This window comes from Chaetodon trifascialis, chromosome 10 (genome assembly GCF_039877785.1).
Source record: "Chaetodon trifascialis isolate fChaTrf1 chromosome 10, fChaTrf1.hap1, whole genome shotgun sequence".
Lineage (NCBI taxonomy): Eukaryota > Metazoa > Chordata > Actinopteri > Chaetodontiformes > Chaetodontidae > Chaetodon > Chaetodon trifascialis.
The window spans coordinates 19,428,350-19,445,118 of NC_092065.1; the positions used below are offsets into that span (position 1 = coordinate 19,428,350).

The 16,769-nt window shown below is 41.2% G+C and overlaps 1 protein-coding gene across 1 annotated transcript in view; it reads left to right on the top strand.

Annotated features, from left to right (window-relative positions):
* Positions 1–16,769, top strand: part of lrp5 (low density lipoprotein receptor-related protein 5) — a 62,940-nt gene that overhangs the window by 22,764 nt on the left and 23,407 nt on the right. Inside the window, exons 8-11 of the mRNA XM_070972025.1 lie at positions 3,444–3,532; positions 3,675–3,893; positions 4,056–4,144; positions 4,745–4,916. Of these exons, the coding sequence (XP_070828126.1) occupies positions 3,444–3,532; positions 3,675–3,893; positions 4,056–4,144; positions 4,745–4,916 (569 nt within the window). The remainder of the gene's footprint in view (positions 1–3,443; positions 3,533–3,674; positions 3,894–4,055; positions 4,145–4,744; positions 4,917–16,769) is intronic.

The following is a 16,769-nucleotide window of genomic DNA, read 5'->3' on the forward strand; positions in this document are numbered from 1 at the left end:
TCCAGGAAGCTACAGCTGTTCTCACACTTTTCAGTGTTTCAGATACATTTAATTAATATTTTGTATCTGCTGCTGCTCACTGGTGAGCATTAATTAGGCTGCCGCTAACAACCGTTTCTGCCTTCTCAGCCAACAAAAGCTGTTTACAGATTTAAATTGACTTTTTGTTTAGGCACAAAAACATGAATGTTTTTTCTTGATTGTGGAAACAGTAGTTTGACCAAAAATTGTCCACTTATTATTTTTTTCCAGAGGTTTTAACTGATGCGACCTTCTGCCATATGCAAAGTTCCATCATTGTGTCAAATGGTTTTTATTCAAGCATGTTACATACATATATATATACATAAACATGCATACATCCTCACAAATATACAGTACATGCAATTAGATCACAGTGTACCTTTTCATTTTTTTTGATCATATAATGAAAAATTAATGAAATAAAATAAGATATAATAAAATACCCTCTCCTAGTTTTGACTTACAAATGTGAATACTAAATCTCAAGTCCATTTAAAGGGATTTAGATTGAATAACCACATGAGATACTGGAGTCAGATATGACACATTGTAGTGAAACCCAGCCCTGGCAGTTGGTACACAGTGTAATTAATATTTACTGTTGCTGACCTCCATTAGCATTGTTTTCGGTGTGCAATGTCGTGATGCTGCATTGAGTGTATCAGCTTGAAAACGAGTAAAAATGACCTCTCCTCTAGCGGAGTGGGACATTAACTGACCAGCCGCCATGTTGATTCCCACGATGCTAAAACAATAGCGCCTTATTCTGCAAAAACTCAACACTGTGTTAGAGTGTGTCTGTGTCTGTTAGGCTGTGTTATGTGATTGTATTAAATTGGAATGAAGCATGCCAACCAATCACTTAGCCACTGTTGACAATAAAAACAACAATGGTCTATTGTGTCAGCCTGCAAGTTGTGTGTGTGTGTGTGTGTGTGTGCGTGTGTGTGTGTGTGTGTGTGTGTGTGTGTGTGTGTGTGTGTGTGTGTGTGTGTGTGTGTGTGTGTGTGTGTGTGTGTGTGTGTGTGTGTGTGTGTGTGTGTGTGTGTGTGTGTGTGTGTGTGTCTTTGTGTCCATGCTTCTAATTTGTTTTGCTTGGCTGGTTAAATTGAAGGCGTTTGTTATTGTGCTGGCAGCCGAGTGTGTGTGTGTGTGTGTGTGTGTGTGTGTGTGTGTGTGTGTGTGTGTGTGTGTGTGTGTGTGTGTGTGTGTGTGTGTGTGTGTGTGTGTGTGTGTGTGAGAGAGAGAGAGACTGTTTGTCAGGGGTCTGTAAGTGTCTCAGAATGAAGTCAAGCGAAGACAAGAGTGGAATCACAGATGCTTTCCCTCCTTCCTTGTCATTCTTTCCCCTCATTTATCCCCCTCGCCGCAGTCGTTTAGGTAACAATGGAACAACTTTCGGTGTCAAATCTGATTGGTGCCAAGGCTGACAGATGCCAGTTATTGATTGGTTGTGAAAGTGCAGCTGGATGGGGAGATTTGTATTATTTGTAGAACCATGGGTTTTAGATATCTGAGCTACCTGTCATTATTTTAAATATTGGAGATTATTTGCCATGCATTGTATAATGTTCTATTGTGGGGCACACAATTTAATTACACATAATTTGATCTTTGTAGGTTTTTTTTTTAAAATGTCAATTATTTACGGACATACTCGAAATGTGAGGATTCTGTCTGCTATACAGTCATTTTGTCGGATTCAAGTGAATCAATTTGAGATGTGAGACTAAAAGATAAATAAGGCAGATAGGGGAATAAAAAGAGAGAGACACTTTGAACTGCTTTAAATGTGAGCTCCTCAGAGTCAGAGGTGTGAGAGACAAAGAAAAACAGTTAATTGTCTCCCATGAGGTGAGTTTGGCTCCTGTTAAGTCTGAACCAACAGCCAAACAGTGGAGGATCCCTCGGGACAGCAGAGCCCTTTGTTTCCAGGCTGGATAGAGTAAGGAGGAGGCAAGAAAAGTGATAACAGCAGAGCTCGACTCAGACGTGAAATCCTTTTCACCACTGATCGATTGATGTTATTGGAGTTAGTTTGTTGGCAGGTCATTTTTATTTTTGATGTTGCTGCTCTTTTCCACGTGGTAGATCATCATTGAATTATTAGCAGTTCCACCTCAGAGACAAGAGAAACCTCACAAATTGTTTGTTTTTGAGGCCCAAAGAGGTGAAATGATTCAATATTTCATTTGAATGTAACTTTTTTTTTTCTCCCAGTCCAGTTTCTAATCTCACAAGTCCTCAGACTTGTTATCCTTTGGAGTGGCCTCATCACTGGGTTGGGAACAGGCTTGAAATCTTAATCACCACAGATAGGCTGATGTTGGACTGTGGGCTTTGGTTCTAATCCAGATGCCAAACACTCAGACTCATCTGATAGGACTAGCTAATAGCATCTAACGTTACTGTTAGCACCAGTTAGCAGGAACTTTTGCTACAAGTTAAGCTATTTGTCCATCAGGAACATCTGTAAATCAGAGAGTTCAGGCAGAGCAGTCGGAGGACATCAGAGGGAAAAGCTGAAAATATTTTCTCCATAAAATATGATCCAGATCAGAGTTCTGGTCGGAGCCGCTGTACTTAAATCACCTCGGTATGAATATGCAGACTGAGCAGCTGCATGTTCACATACTTCGTGGTTATGGTGTGCCTGAAGCAGATGATCAATAAACAAGTTGATGACGAGTTTGTGACAACTCATCATGAAAGTAGAAAAAAAAACATTGTAAACTTATATAAATATAAATAAGGGAAAACATGATACTAGAGGATCCCTTTAATGACACAAGCTTTGAAGAAATGGAGGAAAAATGTCTGCTGTTTGTCAAGTTTCTAATGGCTGAACAGCAGAGGAGTCTTGGATATGCGGGATGGATGCTGCTTGGTTTCAATAAGGCCAGACTACCTTAGATGTAGAGAGACTTTGGGTAAATGTATCCGTCAATCCGCCTTTGATTCTGTTATTGACCAGCGGGGCCTTCTTTAAAGAATGGAACAATACTGCTGCACTGTCGCACCTAACTGTCTCATGACCATCGTTAAGCATAGGCTGATGAATTCATGTTGTCATGTAATTATGCACCCAATGTACTCAACAATTTGGCAGTACACTTTTCTAAAACAGCACAATCTAGAGCTGAGCAATTCATTGTTTTAAATTGACATTGTAATTTGAAAGAGTGCAAAGGGCTGCACTTTTCATTAGTTCAGAGTTTGTGTAGGTTGAATGCACTGTAACACTATACTGGTGTTCATATGCAGTGAATCCATGAGATCAAAGTAAGACCGGCTGTCTCAGAGCTAAATCAACTCTGTCACAAGCCCTCCAGTGAGCGCATTTTGACTGCAAACAAGTGCTGCTAAAATCTACATGGATTAAAATTTAAGAGCTATCGAAACTTGTCTTGTTTGTTTAGGAGCAGAGCAGGTTCTGCTGCTGGCGCGTCGGACTGACCTGAGGAGGATCTCACTGGACCTGCCAGATTTCACTGACATAGTCCTACAGGTAAACACAGGCCCACACACACACACACACACACACACACACACACACACACACACACACACACACACACACACACCAATCAAAATCAATTCTGTCTTGTTGCACTCCAATGTATTGATTGTTGTTTCTCCGGTTTTTACAGGTTGATGATATACGGCATGCCATAGCTATAGACTATGACCCGGTTGAGGGTTACGTTTATTGGACAGATGATGAGGTTCGGGCTATCCGACGATCCCACATTGATGGAAGCAATGCCATGATGCTGGTTACCACAGAGATCAACCACCCAGATGGCATTGCTGTGGATTGGGTGGCCAGAAACCTGTACTGGACTGACACTGGCACTGATCGGATTGAGGTACATGTTAGACAAAAACCAACCAACATGGGGTGATTGTTAATAAGGAAAAAAAAGAGAACCAAGAAAATAAATACACATACTAGGTTGGATGAATATAAACAATGTCGTACTGTGAGTATATTGTATTTTAACATTGAATTGTGTCATGTGGTTTTCCAGGTTACCAGGCTCAATGGAACCTCTCGGAAAATTTTGATTTCTGAGAACCTTGATGAACCCAGAGCCATCGTCCTGGACCCCGTGAATGGGTTGGTGTCAGCATGAAAACAGTCTCTCTTATAGATTACAATGTGTGAAAATGCATGATGTTACTTCTAGATATTAGTAAAGGGGTTCCTCAAGGTTCCGTGTTGGGTCCACTATCATTCTCAAGTTACAGAAATAATATTGTCCCTTCTTCTGAAACCCGTAAATTTTGCCTTTATGTGGATGACACAGCTTCATATTGTACTGCACCCTCTTCACAGTCAGCCATTCGATGTCTGCAGTATTCATTTGATTCACTCTAACTCCTATTACATAAGCATAAGTTAATGGTAGTTCAAACAAAGCCAAGTAGATGGATGGACTATAATCTTCACTTAAAGCATCACATTAATGCACTAATTGTTAAACTTAGAACAATAGTTGCATTGCTATACAGTAATAAGAATCACTTCTATTTTCACCATAGATCAAGAATTGTTGAATCAACATCTTTGTCTGCTTCTGCTTTGTAATCACCGCTGTCTACCACTCAAAAAAGGCCTTAAACTTGGACACTTACAATTGTTCAATGTGTAAAATGTATGATCTCCCCATGACTGAAACTAATCTCCACCTTCTCTTGTTGCCTCTGTCTCTTTCAGCTACATGTACTGGACCGACTGGGGCGAGCATCCCAAAATTGAGCGGGCCAACCTTGATGGAATGGACCGGGTGGTTCTTCTCAACAGCTCTCTGGGCTGGCCCAATGGACTGGCTATAGATTACGCTGCAGGAAAGCTGTACTGGGGAGATGCTAAAACTGACAAGATAGAGGTATGTCTAAAGGCAACAACATCTGTGTTTGGTTTCACCAGCTCCCTCTCAGGTGGGACACAGCTGAAAGGTAGAAAGGAAAGGGGAGAAATCAGAGAAAGGTTGAGTGGAATGAGGAGAAATTAGATGTATGTGCATGCAAGTGCTTTTTATCCAAGGCAATGTGGAGTTATGCAATAGCTGGACAGGCTCACACACCACTGTGCTAGATTGTAGTCATCTGGTCTGGTCTCTACTGGTCTGATGTGGCCTTGTCTCATTCTTGTCTGGTCTGGTTTGTACAGTCTGTATTGATCTAATTGTGTTGGACGTTTTGTCCGTTGACAGATAAATTTTTTAACCACTACACATACTGCCAAGTGTCAATTTGCTGAATACTGAACTTGATTGTCTCTGATTTGATGAGACAAAGGAAAGAACACTAGTGAGGGGCTACGATAGAAAATATGTATTTTGATAAATGTCAATTCACGGACCATCCAGATTGTTGCTGTCGTTCAAGCTGATAAATACTCTACACAGTATACGTTGTCTGTAGGAATGCTCCATTCATTCTGTTTAGGGAAGATAGAAGCCACTGATGGAATATGTCTCTGATCTGATACCAGTCATCCATGAAGAAAAACATCAGCTTAAGATCCCCCAAGTCTGAATGGGAGCTGCATGGCTCTCACAAACATCCTTGTGCCACCTGTTTTCAGTTTGTCTCAAAAGAAGAACCGATCCATCAGAAAGCTGCTATTAAGGCTCCAAATGCTTTTGATGTTGTTTATTCGCCAAGAGTCTGCAGGGTCTTACTTCAAACAACAGCAGATGATGTTACTATTGAGCATTTCCTCTTTGATTGAAAATTTGTTTCGAAGCGAGCCACTGCAGTAGATGAACAGAATGAAAACCTACAGCCAATTGGCTCTCAGTAGCTCTCAACATTGTATTACTTTATGTAGTGTATTATGTTATTAAAGGAGAGCGTAAGAGAAAGCTATTAAGATACATTGTATACATCTGGTATCATAGACATGTACAATGAAGAAAATATCTTCTCATGAATGATTGTTGGCTGACTTGAAATATGTCAGAACATGTGAAAAACTTGATATTCTGACTGTGTGGCTGCTTCTGGAGCAGCAGTACTGTTGCTATGACTCCCGCCTGGTGACTGTAAGGGGCATATTGGGAAATGACTGCATGCTGCCAGCTGTCATCTTGTCATTTAATAAGTTTGTCATTTCAACAAGACCACTTCAGAATGATGGGCTATGGTTGGCATGGCTGTCTTTGTGTTGAATGTACTGTATGTTGTAGAATTGCCAGCTCATGTTGTCTCCTTCTGACAAGTCTTCTCTTCTCTCTTTTTTTTATTTTATTGATGTGCTGCCGCTGATTATGCACGCCCATTTTGTTCTGCGATCAGTTTGTTTAAAGATAGTGCAGACTAGAAGATGTTTGAATTTTTTTTTTTAGGTCTGACTCCTAAAAGTCAATGGTTTGAGTCATCAGTCGAGTACACCCTGAGTCAACTCTACCTACCTACTTGACCTACAGTCACCATTAATTGTGAATAAAGCAGAGACATGTAATGGAAACAGGGAGCAGCATGACGCAGAGCAGCGCAGCCCCTCTCTGTTGGCTCTCAGCTCTGGTGCAGTCCTCAGCAGGAGAGACGCTCTTAAAGAATACTATTTATGCTATTCATCCCTCTTGTTTTTGGCTGATAAAATGAAAAATGTGTGAAAAAGGCTGTAGCGTCTGCGACTGACGACGGTCATGACGGGCACAAGTGCCGATTCCATTCTGATTCTAGTGTTTTGGTCTCAGATATCGTCTGAATATGGTTTTAAATATGCACACCATGGCAGGCTTGCCATCAGCAATGCAGGTCACGCTCTGTGACAGAAGATTCAGGCCATCTCAGGTGCTGAGAAAGTTTCTGGCCTCAATCCAGGTTACTGGCAAAAAGCTGACAATGCTGAAATTTCTTCAGTGCATGTCAGTGTGGCGGTGTACTCATTTTTTTCAACATGGAGAGAAGTCGAATTTGTACTAAATAGAGAACACCCTGATAATTCCTGCATGTTTCAGACCTTCTGTAGATATTGTCTACATTTTGTTAATGACAAAGCCATAACAGTCGCGTTAACTTCACTGACTGTGAGTCCAGAGGACAGCGAAGTGAAGTGAGGGTTGGGGGTGGATGTTGTTCTTATTGCCCTTCCCCCTCTCCCCAAGAATCCTACAGCTCCTTTAAAGCAGATGTTCTCCTTTCTCCTTCACTCTGTCTCTATCAAATGCTATGTCTCTTTTTTTAAGACATCCCAATAGCTACTTGTCCTTCACCTGCTCTTTTCTTCCCTGTATTTAAATTTTTCCCCACTTTCAGTTTGTTACTACTCTTTGATTGGACTTCTTTTTCTTTTCAATCCTCGTTCTTCAACATTTGTCTCTGATTTTGCCTGGTTACACTGTCATTACTGTGATTTGGCTGTTGTTGTGGCGTCTGCAGAATTGGACGAGTTTACTAGTGTTAACATATTTTCTTAGCAGCAGACAGAAGAAGAGAAAAGACTAGAACAAGAGAGTGAATGCCTGAGCTTTCTGGGTGAATGCTTACCAAGTGAAAAAAGGTGGCTGCTCTGTTGCTCTCTCTCTCTCTCTCTCTCTCTCTCTCTCTCTCTCTCTCTCTCTCTCTCTCTCTCTCTCTCTCTCTCTGTCAGGGTGAAAGGGCCCACCTCAAAGGGCTTTTTTTTTTTTTTTTTTACGTTTCAGCCTTGTTTTTATCCTGTTGAAAAGAAATTGCTGCTGGGTGTGAAGACATTTCCATTGTATGTCTGCCTGCGTCTCTTTCGCGCGCGCGCGCGTGTGTGTGTGTGCGCATTTGTGTGCACATGTGTGTGTGTGTTTGTTATTGCACACACATGCATGAAGGCAAAAGCTGAAACCCCATATCCCATTTGCCAGATTTACACCTCAATGACAGAATAGTAGATTCAGTAGAGGTTGAATTAAAGGATAATTCTTATTTTTGCATTTTTTTCATCATGCCATTCAAGCAGTGGCCCCAAGAGAAACTGGGAAACTAGAAGCTGGAAGCAAAATGAGTGGAAAGAGAAACTGATGCATTTATGTTTGGGATAGGTCATGATTTCAAATAGTCATTAAATGCCAAACAATTGAATTGTTAATATGACTATCAGCTAGTCTTAAGAAAATATTTTCCTTTATTTTTAACCTGCGTGGGTGTGATGTAGTTCATTGGGTGTTGTGGGAAGTTGATCTTTCGATTGTAGCCTCCATACTAAAGGAGGTGAGTTGTAATAGTCAGTGTGAAAGCGTCCAGATAAGCTCAGGTTGTAGCTTAATACTGTTAGAGTCACACAAGCCAGGCTACATTAGTCTGAAGAAACCAGTGCACTCCCAACTATGGTAACACAGGTAGAGCTATCTACTAGCATTCCTGAGATTTGATGAGCATGACATCGTTCAGAGGTCACATTTCACATACCAGGAATTTGCCTCGGTGCTGTGGTGCACAACCATCGAAATAAGCAAAGTAAGAGACAAAGTAAGAGAAAGAAAGTATCAAATAGAAATTTATAATTGAAATAGGCCAAATATACTACATAATAAAATGAAGAGCTGTACAGAGATTAAAATGAAGAGGATGGAATGGGAAAAATATTGACCAAAGAATGTGTAAATGTTGTTTAGCGTTTATCGTATAAAGGGGAAAAAAGGATAAGTGTAATTCCCTGAACTGAAAACCTAGAGACTTGCATCAATGTGTTACGTAATGCGTCAAACTGAAAGTGTAGACTCTACGTTAATGAGATTTTATTCTTGAACTGCAACAATTAGTTGATTGATTGAAGAAAATTATTCTGCATTAAGGAAAGACGGCAAACATTTGATGGGTCTAGGTTCTTAAATATGCAGCTAGTAAAACAGACTGTTGTCGTATTGATAAAGATGTCAGGCAATAGTTGGCCTTTCTCATCATTCTGTGAGCAACCGGGATCTCATTTTATGCTGCACGTGACTCGAGTCTGCAGACAGCAGGACAAGGTGAAACTGAAAGGAGGTTGTTGCCTTGCTCGGAAGTTGGAGGTGCGCAAGCCCGATGCCTGCAATGTCAGAGTCAAAGAAAGCCACTAATACTATGTTAGTGTTTCAACACTACTATGTTGCATACTCATGTCATGCTTTGATCCTACCAGCCCAAGGAGTTTTACATCACAAAAACAAGAAGAATACAGATTTATCCAATCCTTGTGTTATTGCAAGAGCTTGTAATTTGTTCTGTTACGACAAAATTCCATAAAGTACGGTCAGATAAGATCAGCAGTCGCAGCCTGGGAAAATGTCTTATTACTGATTCACCTTGTTTTCAGTTAATTCATGTTTAGTTTAAAAAATGTTAATGTCATCTGTGCTGTGTGTTGAAGGCCCGGCTGCTTTGTCATGAGTGCCAGTTGACAGTAATTGAATATATTTAATGTGTTAGTGGTGTGTACATGTAGTATACAAAGATATCTGGATTTTACCTCTACTTCAGACAATGGAGTGTGTGTGTGCCTTCGTACGTGTGTATGTGTGTGTGTTTGTGTGTGAGGCGAGCCTGCCAAACAGCTGAAAACTGAACAGCGCCCAGCATTTTAGCTTTTGAAAGAGAGAAGAGAGAGAATGATAAATGACTGAGGCAGACTGAAGACTTTATCCAAGAGCACTGGAGGAATGCTCTCTCTCTCTCTCTCTCTCTCTCTCTCTCTCTCTCTCTCTCTCTCTCTCTCTCTCTCTCTCTCTCACTCACTCTGTGTTTTCAAGTCTTTTTTAAAGAAATCTGACTCCCCCTTTGCAACCTCCTGCCCCACCCCCTCGTCGGTGGAAAAAAAAAACCCTCTGAAGTTACCGCACAGGCACCCTCCTTTTGAAAGGGTGTGTGTGTGCGTGTTAATGTGTGTGAGAGTGTTAGCTGCTTTGACTGATGTGTTGCTTTGCTTTGCGCTGCGCACACACACAAAACGGCTGCTTTGTTGTGATTATGCAGATTGACTATGCGTAGAGCCATTCAATCACACTGTGGAGCCATATGGTAACTGCTTGTGAGGGTGTGTGTGCGTGTGCGTGTGTGCGCGTGTGTGTATGAGGTGGAGAACAGGGAGGTGTGTATGGTGGAATTTCCCCTGCTTAAGGCCCTGCACCTTGTTTTAATAGTCAGTCTCCTTGCCTGTGTCTTGTTTCTGTGACCGTCCAGCTAAATGGACTGAGTCTGTACAGCACCATCTGAGACATAATGTCTGTGGTGGAATGTAACCAATGTAAAATTAAGTAAGTACACTTACTTAAGTAGTATTTAAGTACAGTTTTGAGACACTTAAATTTTCCTCTCAGCTCGCCTGTGAAGTAGACACTGAGTCCTGACCCAGGGATTTATTTAGTCTGCTATTAAAAAAAAAAAAAAGAAGTCTGGAATCACAAACTATCCATCAATAACTGCAACCCATAATACCATAACAGGCCAAAATATGACAAAGGGCTACAGTATGATATGCAGAGAAGTGTGATTTGAATCTGAAAATGAAGCTCCAGTGTGAAAGCATTACCTGTTTTCCTTTTTCCTTTGCATGTGTCAGTTTTTCTTAGCTTTGTTATTACGGTTATGTTTGTATTATGGCAGTTCAGCCCAGCTTTACTTACCTGAATTAAAACATTTGGAGGAGGTGCAATTGAAGGCTCAAAGTTAATGTTCCATTCATCTGGTCATATTTTCGATGCCACAGCAAGCACAAACTAGTATAAGTTAGATCACTAACATGCAATATAGTCAATGCTATGAAGTGATTAGTGTTGATGTTACGTTGAAGACAAAAGCCTGGCACACAGTCATGTCAGCTATAACACCGTTTGGAGAAAACAGTTAAGAATCATTATTTTGCGTGCCCCAAAGAGCTTGGATCTATTTTCAAAAAGAGCTTAACTACCGTAACGTTAGCATATATTGTCTTAGTGTGCTTGCCTGAAAGCCCAGATGTAACACTTAACACTTCATTCTGAACTGGTCTAAACCAGATTAGAGAGGTATCTGGTCAAGTGTGGGAAGAGGAGGAGGACCAGACCCCGCTCCAACAAACACAGAACAAATAGCTCTGAAAGATCAAATTCATTGAAGTTTGATGTACTGAAGAAAAAAGGGAGTCCATGAGGCAACAGACTGAAAACCTGAGACAAAACATCCAGGAGCGCAACACAAAGCTCCAAACTGAACAAAGCTTGTGTATCCAGGAGCAGGTGGAGCCTGCTGAGATGGAGGAGACACTTGGACAGCAAGAGGAGCTGAAACACAAAGAGGAAGTCATCTACCTTAAAAAGAATAGTCATCACTTAAGATGCTCAGAGCCCTGAATGAAAAATATAACACAGACCAAAAAAAAAAAAAAAAAAAAAAAAAGATGCCCAGCAGCTAAATTCTTGGAGATTAAAGAAAATCCCCAAAACAAGCTAAAAGAAGAACAGTTACTATGTATCTACCCGAAACAGCAGCTCCATCGAGCTCAGATCCTGAAACGGATCGAGGAGCTGATGCTGAAACTGATGGATGGAGAGGAGACTCCATGAAGCTTCACTTCAAGGACTCAAAACCCTGCAGCAAGAAATTAAGGAGCTCTGAGAAAACCTCAGAGAGGAGAAACCTCTAAGAGTGCAGGAGCAGCTGAAGGTGTTTCCTGCCTCAGAGGGTTTGTTCCAGGTGCTCCGATTTTTCAGCATTTTTCTCAAAGGAGGGATTATTAGTAAAATTATTGAGTAAAACCTAAGGTCTGCTGCTCACTGAAGAACAGCCCAATCCCCAGAAAGAAACACAAGCAAACAGAACAGAAATGCTTCAAGCTGCAGAGAAAAAATGGAACCAAGTTACAAAACAAAGTTTCGAGGGGACGCTAAACTGATGAACACATTCAGTCATGCACGTTGTTGCCATGGTTGTGGCTCATGACTTACTTTAACACATACTCTGTGTCACAGACTATGAAAACAGAACGCCAGAATAAGAGTAAACCTGGTGGTTAGGGGTTAACATAACACGACCGAGACTCTGTGGCTGGAATGTGTGAACTATAAATATAGTGTATGCTGTCAGTTTGACAGTATGAACATGTGACTAACTGTAGGACATGTGGTTTGCACAATAACATTAGAACATATGAAGAGGACGAAGGCATGAGGGAAAAGGATCTCACTTTATCTACCAATGTAACATATAGATGTTGACACAGCAAACTTGACTTTTTTCCTTTGAGTGCTTTTCCTGAAGCAACAGTGAAGATCAGTGATTTGGCTCCGGTCTGCGCTGCCTTTAATAGCTGCCTGGCAAATGGTGCATAGCTGGATGAATCAATTAGATAAAAGATTGAAATGAAGTTTTGTGTGGACGCTGGCCTCTGAGAGGCTCTGTGCTGCCCTGATGCTTTATCCCCTGTGAGGGCCGTGAAAGACGATTTGAGATGGCTTTGTGAAACGGTGGAGCCTCTCTTTAAAACACTGGCAGTGGTAATAATAGAGCAGGCAGCCAAGGACAGGCAAACACACACGTATAAGCTCCTACTCCCTGACAGGCAAAGAAGTAGGAGCTTGCTGCCTGCGAGCAAACTTAGTGAGTCAGACCAACCAGTTTGGTGGAGATGCTTGATGAATATTTGACATTGATACTAGTCCTACTGTTATAAGTGAAGCTTTAGGAGCTTTATTTGGCTCCACTGGTAAATGCTGTGTGGATTGTATTTGATTTATATGGCGTGTTTAGACTGTGTGTGCATTATTTTCAGATGAGCTTTTCTTGGCTTTGAACCTTTTCCAACACTTTCAGTATTGAGCATCTGCCAATGCCGAGTTCTGTTTTTCTGACAGTTTTCCTCCGTGCTCTTTTAAAATGCTTTTAAATAGTTAAATGTTTTCGATGTGTTTGACAGCTTACAAGCTCTGCAGTAGATTTTTCTTGGGTTTCTATGATATTTTGTATAACTCCTCAGGACAGAGAGTGTCAGTGTGAAGCTTTCCTGTAGTAGGAAGGTTTGGACAGGATTTGGACAGATTCTCCACATTTTGCAGCGTGAACAAAAAACAACGCTTGATTGTAGTTTTCAACCAACAGCCCTTGTGAGAGCGGCTCAAAATGACCATATTTTAACACATCTGTCAGTGTAGCATGATGCAATGTACTGTTGATACAGTTCACATACCTGGAGCACAGTAAAGGTAATACAAATAAAAAATAAGAATGAGTCAGTCTTTACAATGGAGTTTGGGAGGGGCCAGGGAGAAAACAAATCATGCTCTCAATTTGATATCATATATTATGCCTCCTCCCCTCTTGTAGAGACTAGCAAACGCCTTTGGTGCAGCACATTCAGTCAGCCAGAAGTTTGATGAAGATGACAAAGAAGACATTTATGAAGCCTCCAGAACCCTGAAGCTGAATTTTATATGAGCTGGATGACATCCACAGTGTCATCAAAATCTTTACAGCCAAACAGTCTGTTATCCTATAAAATGTGTCTAAGTGATCTCACGGATAAGACAGGGTTGTGTGTGAGAGGTAAAACCTGAAGAATAGCCAGATATCTCAGGCCAAGATCAAAATACGCCTCCTAGGCTCTACACTTAAAAAAGCCAACACCAAGTCTATTAAAAATGCCTCAATCAGCCCTGATCCTGATCCCGAGCCTGTGGGTCATCTTAGGTCAAGCTTCCATTTAAAAACTGTATTTCTCAGAAAAACCTTCAGTGTACATAGAGGAATCCAAGTGAACCCATCCGGTTCTAGAAAAATAATGCACCACTCCCTCAAACATGAACATATTTTAAGATAACCTTACGGCTAGCTATGCTTCATAATTCACTTAAAGCAGTAGTAATACAGCATGCAGCACGACAAGCGTGTAATGTACTACGGCGCTGATATGGAAGGTATACTGACAATGAAGAGGGTTAGATGTTAGTGCTCGACACAACAAAAGCCGGCTGATTGAAATTCAAAGGCAAGTCAGATCAAGTCCAGCCAAGATTGTTTATACTGTCCATTACTGCAGGCAATCTCAAACAGTGTTGTCGGGGTGTGTTGCTGGTGAAGCCTGCATTTACAACATAATTACCCCAGAACCGAGTCAGTGCGTCTCAGTTCAACAAAAATGGAACGTTAAAAGCTTCACAGATCTAGTATAAATTGCAGGATTTGTGTTGGAGTGCACAATGTGATCCAGGTTTAACAGATAGTGCCACCCCATGAACATGCTGAACTCTGGTATCAGACAACATACTTCAGTTCTGAGACTGAAGTTTGGAGTTTTTCCTGGCCATGACCTGATGTCTGATTGATTGCCCCTCTGACACTGCGTGTTTCCATAAATCCTTATTGAGCTTTCTGTGTGACTGGCTCTCAGGTGAAGTGAAATAACACCTGTTGTTGCTCAGAGTTTCCACAGCCAGCTCTCTCCCCTCCCTGTTTCTTCCGTGCGGTATCCCTCTCTCTGTCTCTCTGCTGTATGTGCTCCTCCATCCCTGTTACCACAAAGTGACAGTAGCTGCATGTCTCATTTCCTCTGGGAGCTCAGCCTTTGGCCCACATCTGTGTGTGTGTGTTGCGGCTGATCTTATGTATCCCATTAGAATGGTAATATTGTGGTCAGATGTAAGCACTGTTGTGGTGAGTAAGCAATAGCAGCTACTAGCCCACAGCTGTGTGTGTTTGTTTCTAGTGTGTCCCATGTGGATAAGACACACAGTGAATGCTCGGGTCAACTTATTACGCCTCCATGCCGGCGACAGCAGTGGCCGGAGGCATTATGTTTTCGGGTTGTCTGCCTGTCTGTCCCATTCTTGTGAACACGATATCTCAAGAACGCCTCGAGGGAATTTTTTCAGATTTGGTGCAAATGTTAACTTGGGCTCAAGGATGAAACCATTAGTTTTCGGTGGTTGAACGTCAAAGGTCAAAGTCACTGTGACCCCACAAATCTAGTCTTTGACTGTAAGTGAAGACAGCATGTTTCTCACTAGAAATTACACACTGGAATCACACAAGTCAATGTAGTGACGACTTCCATTTCACCAAAAATGAGTAGCCTCATATTGTTTTCATGTTTGTGTCACCATGGAAAACCCTGCTTGTATCATCCGTGCGTGTGTCCTCACTCCTCTCCTATAGTCAAATGTTCCAGACAGTGGAATCAGGCACACATGTCAGTGTCGGCAAGGTGTTTTGATGACTAGAGATAGCTGGAGTTAGCAGGGGTTGGTTCATTATTTTGAATCTGAGTGACATTAAGTTGTTGATTCTGTTCCATTTTGAGCATCGGCCTTCTGTTGATTCACATAAAACTGCCTCCAGATGTAATAATAATGTATGCATTCTGTGATGTCTATGATTTTAATCAGTTTGAGAAATGAGTTGAGGTCAGGGCTTTAATGTGATTAATTGTGAAGTGTTACAGTAGTGCAGTACACATCTTAAATCTCAGGTTGATCAGACTCAGCCATTTTCCTGTGTTGTATCTTTGCTGATATATTACATAATTTCTTCTGGCTATGTAGACGACAACTCCCAGTAACAACTTCCACATCAGGAAGACATATTATACCTGTGCACAGTGGTGTTGAAAGAGCAACTTAACACCTTAACACGCCCCCCTCACAAATTGTAAAACTGCATTCTGAACTCTGACACACACCTCCCCTATTTTCACAGGTTGTTTTCAGATCAAGTCGACACAACTACTTTTCTCAGGAAAAACACACACTACAGACTGGGACAGAACCATTAGATGTAATCAACTAAATCAAAAAGGTACTTTCTAAAGGTAACATGACATATAGCACCCAATCAGGAAAACAGGGAACATGGCAAGTTCTGTTTGAAAGAGTATTAGCATGCACAAACAACACAAAATATTATTTTTGACTTCTGAATTATAAACAGGACAGGAATTACTATGAATTTTTAGAACAGAAAGTCCTTCTAAATTATAGCTTATTAGCATTTAAAGGGGACAGCGGAGCAGAAAAAGATAGGTACAACCACAGGCAAAAGCAACTGGAACTCAGTGGTGGCTGCTATTATTACCAACCGATTTTCTTCTTGAATTACAGGATGACTTGAGTGTATCATCTGTCAAACGCTGGTTAGTCTCAGGTTGCACATTCTTGAGAAATGCTCCCATTATGAAACATACACACAAGTAAACACTCCCAGGGTGTATTTATGTTCTTTACTTGCTTTTGTAGGAAACTGATAGCACTGTGTGTTTATGTATGTGTGTGTTCTGACTGTGGGCCAGCACAGTTTTGGATAAGGGTCAGGTAATTAATATGTCAGCAGTTTAGAGGCAAAATATGTTTTATATGTGCATTAGCACTGTCAGCGAGCCCTCAACCAAACCAACAATAATCCTTTCCCTGTAGATGGACTTTTGCAGACTGTGCATCAATATGCAATTCATAAAAGCTTTAAAAAATGTGCAGCCATCTTCGTCGCTATAGCCTGACCACAATTACCCAGAAAAGAGGAAAAGTAAAAAAAAAAAAAAAACTCATACAATTAAGAAAAATGAAATAAAAAGTCTATGAACACAAAACAGCAGTGCAGTCACTGCCGGACGATCCACTGTGAACATTTTAGTCGCATGCAACATGTGAGTGGGTGGGTTTGATTTGGGTCACATGGCGTGCATCGACCAGGTGGTGCATCTAATCAGTGATTAACTAAGGTAAATGCAGCCTTTTATTTTGGCCTATGCCAAGGTGCAGTAATGCTAACCTTAACTCTCAGCCATAACGACGAGTGTCAGCTGAGTGCAGACTGTCACC